The 8,606-nt window shown below is 36.9% G+C and overlaps 1 protein-coding gene across 1 annotated transcript in view; it reads left to right on the top strand.

Annotated features, from left to right (window-relative positions):
* prim1 (DNA primase subunit 1) overlaps positions 1 to 3,331 on the top strand; it is a 6,510-nt gene extending 3,179 nt beyond the window's left edge. The window contains exons 9-13 of the mRNA XM_014007274.1: positions 1,032 to 1,164; positions 1,239 to 1,308; positions 1,389 to 1,495; positions 2,994 to 3,092; positions 3,169 to 3,331. Of these exons, the coding sequence (XP_013862728.1) occupies positions 1,032 to 1,164; positions 1,239 to 1,308; positions 1,389 to 1,495; positions 2,994 to 3,092; positions 3,169 to 3,188 (429 nt within the window). The 3' untranslated portion in view covers positions 3,189 to 3,331. The remainder of the gene's footprint in view (positions 1 to 1,031; positions 1,165 to 1,238; positions 1,309 to 1,388; positions 1,496 to 2,993; positions 3,093 to 3,168) is intronic.
* Positions 3,332 to 8,606: the final 5,275 nt, after the last annotated feature.

The following is an 8,606-nucleotide window of genomic DNA, read 5'->3' as shown; positions in this document are numbered from 1 at the left end:
CAGTAAATACCAGTACTCTCAGAAATGAACAATCTAACTAAAACATACACCCAAAATAAAGTGTGGGGTGTCTTTGTACAGTCAAATACACAAAAACAGTAACACAACTAATAATCTCATTTGAACAATGTCTGTATTTCTCACAAAAGCCTTCTCATTTTGCACATTTATTTATCTTGTTAAAATGGACGGAGAAGTGAAGAATTAGACATGATGACCACAAACTGTTGAACATTTGAAATCCTGAATTTACTGAAAAGAAGGCGCATCTATAACCTTTAGAAAACTATTATCCTCTTCTGTGCATTTGTGAACGAAAGATTCTAAGGGCCACAGAGCAAAATTAAAATTTTTACTTAGATCTCAGGATTAAAAAAAAACTGATTTGTTTCCAAAAAAATGAGAGATTAAAGTCAGAACTCGGGTAATAATAAAAAAACTTTTTTTTGTTATTTTTAATCCTCTTCTGTACAAATGAGTAAAATGTTTAAGTAAAAATGATGATTATGTTTTTTTTTATTGTTTTTATCCACTTTTATTGTTGCACTTTGACATCTGCTTTCAGATATAAAGTGAGTTACAAATATAATCTATTATTATTATTATTAATATTATTATTATTAAGCACATGAAGCACTTTAAACAAATGATGCATCATGTTCAAAGTGCTGCATGCTGATAAATAAATGAGTATGAGCGATAAAATCAATAAAAACTGTAGGAATAAAGAAACGTTAAAATCATCCAAAGCCAACATCTCAAACTGAGTTAAAAACCAAACAGGGCAAAAAAGTGTTTTAAGAGAAGCTTTGTAAACAGGAAGTGAGTCGGCCTGTTTAATGTTAAAAGGCAGCTTCAGGACGACCCAACAGGAACTGATCTGCTGACCTGATCGAGCTCTTTGTGTCAGAATACAATGAAGTTGGAGATTATTCTCTTTCTTTCTATTTGTTGAATAAGTTCAAATAACTTAACAATTAGAACTTTGCTGAAACTTGATTTAATCCCAGTAACTTTCTGGCTTCTTCCAGTCGACGGCTAAAAAGGTGCAACACTTTGAGAAGGAGATCATGCTGCAGTACTGCTACCCTCGGCTCGACGTGAACGTCAGCAAGGGTGTGAACCATTTACTGAAGAGCCCCTTCAGTGTTCATCCGAAAACAGGTGAGAGAACTTGACACGAACGTCCGTCCTCACAGTCAGGTGTAGTTGGTCACTCCTCTTCCTCACCCGGACAGGACGCATCTCCGTCCCCATTGACCTCAAGGAGTTGGACAACTTCGATCCTTTCGCTGTGCCCACCATCAGGTGTGTAGTAGTTCAGCGTTTTGTCCTGAACGACCAGCGGTCCTCCGTAAAGCTGAAGTTGGAACTGATTTCTTTTAAAGTTTGATCTGCGAGGAGCTGGATCGACCCAAAGCAGGAGAGGAGAACATAGAGGAAACCATGGAGACGGAGGACAAGAGAGACGCAGCAGAGAAGAGGAAGATCAGAGGTACTGACAGCTGCTGGGGGGAAAATAAGCAGAAATTATTTTTATAAAAAAAGATATCACAAATTCCAGATTGTATGTGAGAGTTTGTCTATAAAATTCAGATTTATAAAACCGTGCGCACGCACACCTTCAAGCAGTTTTCCTTTATAAATCACAGCTTCACCTCAGAGTTTGGACCAAGGTCCTCCTCAGGTTCTACCCTCTACACGCCCACACTCAACCATAAACAGTCAATGCAAAGTACCTCATAAATGTTAAGGTGAATTTAAATGGATCCATGATTAGTTGTAACATTCGACTTTATTTGAAGCGTGTACAGAAAATGGATGGATGGATGGATGGATAGTTATTTTAACTGCAAAATAAAGACTAAAAATACTGTTGGCTGTTTAGTTTTGTAAATTTTTAAAAATATATTTTAACACGGACAGTGCCATTTTATTTACATGCAAAGCATTCTGGATAAATGATGATGTGGATAGGTCCTCAGTGTGAGCGAGTTATATCTACCCTGAAGGTTAATCTTGGACAATATCTGATGATCGACTCTTTTAAATGAAACCAGAGAGTGTTGACAGAGAGGAGAAGTTAGAAATGACTCAGCCTGTAACTGAAAATATGGATGGAGGACAACAGAGCTGCTTCATGGAAGAAGAACCTCAGCTTAGCCTGTTAGCCTTCGGGCTAGCGCCGAAGCTAAATTGACTTATATGTATTAGCTCAGTGCTAGCTCGACAAACTAACAAGCTAAACTGAGATCCTCCATCCATATTTTCAGTTGCAGTCTGAGTCATTTGTGTGTTCCCCTCTCTGTCATGTGGATGGAGGACCTCAGTGACGAGAGGAGAGTGTGTAGCCCTGAGCTAATACATATATTATATAGTGATAGCGTCGGGGCTAACGCAAAGCTAACAGGCTAAGCTGAGGTTCTTCCATGAAGCAGCTCTGTTGTCCTCCAAACTTTTAGTTTTAAAATGATAGAAACTGAACAGCCTACAGTATTTTTACAGTCTTTAATTTGCAGTTAAAATAAATGATTATCAAATAAAGTCTAATGTTACAACTAATCCTTTAAATGAGTCCACTGATCAATGACACCTAAAGCGACTTGTCTGCTCAGGCAGGCACTCCGTGGTGCGTCTGCGGGCGGATGGCTGCTGACAACTATTTTACACAGATTTTCCTTCATTTTGCAGGAATACAGACGTTTAGAGCAATCTCACAGATTTTTTCAAAAACTCAGCTTCATATTTATTTTCTCTCAGAGTCTGTAGGATGTTTAAAAAAAACAGTAAATAAAATGAAAGTCCCAACCATTGCCCCAACCGTTTTGCCACTAGAAATAATTTCCCCGTCGTTTCCTCCTGCTTTGCGCTCAGTTTGCGCCGCAGCCTGCACTGTTCTCTGCGGCTGACCCTGGTGTTTCAAATTAAGTCTTGGGCTATTTCATATATTTTTCTGTTTCTACCTATTTTGCTCACAAATAATTTTCCCTCAGATTACAAAAGAACCAGCTTGGCCAAGTACGTGAAGCACTTCGATCAGTTTCTTGATGGGTTGGCTCGTTCATGGAAAGGAGAACTTCTCAAAAAGAGCGGTGAGTTCTGGTTGTTGTACGAAACAAACATTAAGCATATTTTTAGTGTTTTGAAATTGTTGTTTGTTTTTTTTAGATCAGCAGAGAGAATTTTAAAACTGATCCACTATCAGAAAACGACGTCTTTGAAGACACATTTACGGCTTTGTAGACTTATTTGGGGTGATGATTCTTTTTTGTGATTAAAATCTAAATCATTTATGCTTTTGTGAAACTGTAATAAAACATTTGAAACCTAAGCTGCTTAATTATTTCATTTATTTTTGCTGCAAAACTTGGAAATGAAGAAAAGGTTCATTTTTTTTACCAATCAGAGCACGTTTTTCCTAATGTTTCATATAACTAAAATCCTGCATTTTACTTATAAATTTACATTATAAACCCTTGTAATAAAACCTGTAAATATATGTTTAAATAAATAAAATGCATAAAAACTAAATTACATTTTACATACTAAAAATACATTGCGCTCTTTCTATTATTTTTTTTGAATGGCATGTTTTAGGATGTCCCTAATTATTTGAGCTGCAATGATGAAACTTATATCAATTATTACTTTTGAGGTATCCTATCAGTGTCTGTATAACTTTATTTTGATCTCTTAAAAAATTGATTTACAAAGACCACATTTTAATTGTACAATAAAATAGTTATTGATCAAATAATTACCAAACATGTGCCTAAGCTTTTTTAAATTCAATGTTTTTTAATTAATTTCTTTGTAACCTTGAATGAATACACTGATTTAATAAAATATTATTTCTCCATTTATATAAAAACGTGAAGTGAAATCCTGTCTAAACAATAGAATGTAAAATGCTACTTTTTAAAAATAATTCTTTATGATTTTTGTTGTAATATTTGCTGTAATTACTGGTAAAAATCAGAATGAGTGGTTCCTTTAATCAACCCGGAAGTAGAATGCCTCCCCACCGGATATTGCCGAGCAGCTGGGGCCAGAAGTTCTCTCTCGCAGCCATCTTGGAAATAGCGTCCTGAATCGGTCAGTGTCTCTCGTTAAAATCCAGCCTCATCTGCCCGTTTTTCGCACGGTTCTCTCCCCACAGAAGGGTTTATGTGTTTTATTAGGCTCTGTCCATCAGATTGGTATAAATATTATGTTCATTGTGTCTTCCGTTCTGGAGATTTGTCCCTCTGTAGCGCAGATAACAGGCTCAAAATGGGGGAACATGATGTTAAAACGCCTTGGTAGCTATCTGTCAGAATCGTGGTGAACTTTTTGACCTAATGTGTTTGTATAATTAAGATGACATATAGCTGGTTACCTTTACCTGGTACTGGAGTGATAATTTAATCAGTTATAGCGATTAGCTTGCCTCTGTTGAGGCCCGTTTATTAGCTGAAGCTAATGTTGCTACGTGTGTTTCGGTGTTAAAGCAGGGTCTCCCGTCTTTCACGCGGCCTCAGTTCCGTTTGTTCCATGTTGTTGTGTTTACAAAGTGTCTTTGTTTTCCCCGCCAGCAGCCATGCCCGGTGAAGCAACAGAAACGGTCCCGGTTACCGAGCAGGAGATGCAGCAGCCTCAAGTGGAGACTGGTTCGTATGGTTCATAATCTGTCTGCATGCGGTTCTGCATGTCATCAAACGCAGTGTTGGATCTCTGAGAGCCGGTTTGTTTACTTGTTAAGAGGGGCTTAGGAACTGGTCTTGACGTCTGACAGGACGTTGAGGTGATCGGGGCTGTTTTCAAACAATGTCATGGGTTATTGATAATTCAGTTTAAAATTTGATTCAATATCTGGCTCCAAAAAGGAGAAATCCATTGCCCCTCTTTCTTTTTCTCTCTCACAATAAATATGATGATGTGCACTGCTAGCTGGATTTGGCACACAACGCATGTTGTTGAGTGGCTTTTGTTTTGTGTTTGTGGTGTTTAAACTCATCTAGTGGTAGTCATGTTTGCAGTAGTACCAGCAATTGTATGTAAATTTGTGTTGCATGGTAAGAGACAGTTGTAATTACTGTTTTTATTGAGAAGGACTTTAACTCTTTAAAGTCTCAGGCTGTGTAGACTCTTCAAACAGTCAGCAGACGTATGAATGGAATAACTGTCAAACACCATCATAGGGATGCAAACAAAAATCAAGTTAATCTAATAATGGTTTATTAGATTAAAATTTGTTCCATTTGATTAACTGATAACATCTTCCCAAGAAAGACATGCCCTCTTAATTTGAGTCAAAAAATAGAGACTTCAAACTTAAAGCCAGTTAAATTGTGTTTATAGGCCAAGGAAAACTAGAATTGATGAATGTACGCCACCATTTTATTCTTTAAATTACCCTCTAAATTCATTAATTGACAACTTGCATCCCTACACCATCAGAATAATATCCCATTGTTAAATATGTAACCATAACTATGCTTAAATTTATATATCAAAGTGTACAGAGATGGAAAGACAACAGTGTTTCTTCAGCAGCTTTTAGAAATTTAGCAAATTCAAAACTTTTCATCTTAAAGACGTTTTTACCTTTATCTTGATGTTAATTTAAAATGGTCTTCAGTTCTGTAACAAACATTTTTTTTCCATATTAGTCCTGAGGCTGCTTTGAGCTCAGGTTGCGTCAGGAAGGATATCTGTAATTTAAAAAAAAAGTTAAAACTTTCACAGAGCTTTGCTCATGGTAGTGATCAACGGTGATGAGAGCAAGTTTTTTTTCCCCCTCATGTTTTTATGTAAAGTCTTTCTCCATTCTCAAACTTGACTTTTTAGCTTTTATGTCAACTTCCAAAGTTTTGCAGTTCAGCTGCCCTAAGCATTGTTGCATTTCTTTTTTGTCTGACGTATTTATTGGACAATATCTTCTGTGTTTATAGATTATACAGTCCAATACTTTTAGTATTGTAGCCTTTTAATCTTCACATAACTTGATTCAAATCTTTGAGTGATGACCTATCCTCTGCTGTCATCTGTTTTTACCCACCTAGGATACAATAAAAAGCCTTCAGTAGTTTGGATCAATTTTGTATAAAGTACCTCAAAGTATGAATGTGCGATATGGCAAAAAATACATTTTTTGAGAAGGACCTGTACATTATGATAAGTGGCGATAACGATATATATCACGATATAAAACTTAAAATAGAAAATAAATAAATCACACATTAATTGAGTGGACTAAATATGTATAGGTAAAAAAATTAGACCTTAAAATCTCCTTTTTTAAGGGACACTTTAAAGTCTCCCATAAAAATCTAAATTTAAGGGAGATCTACCTGGTGTTGTGTTTGGAATCACCAGCTTCGTTTTAAGGTGGTAAAACAAATTGCTTGTATTTATTCCTTTCTACACACTTTGCAGATTATTTTTTCTGCACTCCACGTTTTTAATATGTGCGCGCTCCGGCGGGGTGACAATCATTGTCGCGCTTTGGAGCGTGCGCGCATTCAGCCGTGCGTCGTCGCGCTATGACCGCAGGAGAAACGAGGTCCAGACTGATTTTTGTGCGTCCCACCTGAGCACTGACTYCAYCTGCMCBGACAGTCGCCTCRCTGYGTGGAMATGAATGGAGAGCGAGCGACGTCGCCTCCCGTGTGTCGAGCCCTTCACACTTGCCGCGGCACGCGCTCCTCCCGCAGCAGGCAGTGTGGTCGGTCGGCATCCGACCGGAGGACGCGCCGTCATGTAAATATGTAAACAGTTCGGCGTTCATTTTCACACACCTGAACCAGGTCCGAATAAGTTTTTTCCCCCTCTTCATTTGCGCTCTTAGCCACGCTTCCTCTGTTTTGACTCCAGCCGGTTAAGTTATCAAAAACAACTACGCGGTTGACCGGTAGGCAACAGATCTCTTATCATAGGACAAATTTAGATAGTTTCTACTGTATATCGTTTATATCGCGCATAAGTGATACTTGAGTAAAAGTACAAGTATGTTATCATAAAATTACTCTGACAAAGCTTAGTCTCCTAAGAATATTAGTTGAGTAAAAGCCTTAAATATCATAATTTTTTGTAGTACTAAAGTATCAAAAGTAAATATGTGACATAAATTGCACTCAACTAATAAAGTATTGAGTAAAAGTATGCGGTTAAATGGTTTCCAAAATGACATTTATTGGAAGTTAACCTCTCCTTAAAAGCATTTTTGTAAAGGCCATAATGACTCTTTTATTAAAATGTTAATGTTAAATAATTCATGATACAGTAGACTACCTGTATCTTTATACAGTACACCTCTGCTACAGTCATCTTCATACTAGGCTACAAACATCTGATATGTCCTGCTTGAGTGTGACGTGGTTTGTGTCGTGTACAGGTGTGATGGATTGAACAAACCAATAGGATGCCAGAATGGTATATATTCATACTACTCAAACAACCTCAACTTCAGTCTAGCTTAGAGGTTTGACATATCTGGATAGTGTTTTTATTTTTATTTTTTTACAATAAGTCAGAATGGAAACAAGCCAACACAAAATAGGATGAACTGCTTTCTACTTGATTTTTTATGTAAGGAGTACAGAGTCAGGTGAAAAGTGTAGTATAGATAACCAAATTTTTTAAGTAAAGTAACAAGTATTTGTATTTAGTTACGTTACACCTCTTGTTAGGATCTGGTCTAAAGACAGACTAACATGTGAGTAGGGTTGGGCAATATTGGCAAAAAAATTAATCACGATTAATTGTGGTATTTAGCCGATAACGATTAATTTGACGATTTATGCCCTGGAGTCCCTGTACACCATTAGGTCCTGGTCACATGACCAATTTAGTGTGGAAAGATTTGCTCTTCGTAAAAATCTGTTCCAAATTGTGTCAAAATTACAGACTTCAGGCTGTACATCAATTTTAAATTGTGTTGATATATAAATAAATTAGAGAACTTGTTTTTAATGTTCGTCATATTTGAAGCAGAGAGGAGAACCGAGGGGACTGACTGGAGAAATCTCCCCTGGTGGCATTAATCATATTAATCGTCAAGTGCCAAAAAATAATCGATTAATGTTCTACTGACGATTAATTGCACACGATACGATTATGCCCAACCCTACATGTGAGTCATTTTTCCACATGTGCTAAATGTGTTGCTTATGGCTTTTGTTACCTTGATTGCAATGCTGTTGTTTTAGAAAAGGATTCTTAGTTTTTGGTTTTTAAGTGAGTTTCCATGTTTAGTGAAATTGTTTCTCAGCCATGACTGCATGAAATACAGTAATTGTCAGAACAGTCAAGTAAATTATAAAAAGTTTTCTTTCCTGTCGTGTCAGTTTTGAAATATTTTTGGACCATGATTGCATTCATAGTTTTTTATATCCTTAGCACAAAAAGTAAGAAAATTTGTGTTTATTTCTTTTTAACAATGCGTCTTGGTTAGTGCTGGGCGGTATACCGTTTTGTACCGAATACCGGTTTTTATTTTTGTTATGATATGAATTTTTTGAATACCGGACATACCGGTTTAAATAGCGGAACGTTTCATCGCGGCCGCCAGTGAACTGTTGTTTCCCGGGGGACATTTTTCCTTGCTGCACCGCTATGAGCGTTAG

The sequence above is a fragment of the Austrofundulus limnaeus genome, unplaced genomic scaffold (genome assembly GCF_001266775.1).
Source record: "Austrofundulus limnaeus strain Quisiro unplaced genomic scaffold, Austrofundulus_limnaeus-1.0 Scaffold41, whole genome shotgun sequence".
In the NCBI taxonomy this organism is placed as follows: Eukaryota; Metazoa; Chordata; class Actinopteri; order Cyprinodontiformes; family Rivulidae; genus Austrofundulus; species Austrofundulus limnaeus.
This window is presented reverse-complemented; position numbering and strand designations above follow the sequence as displayed.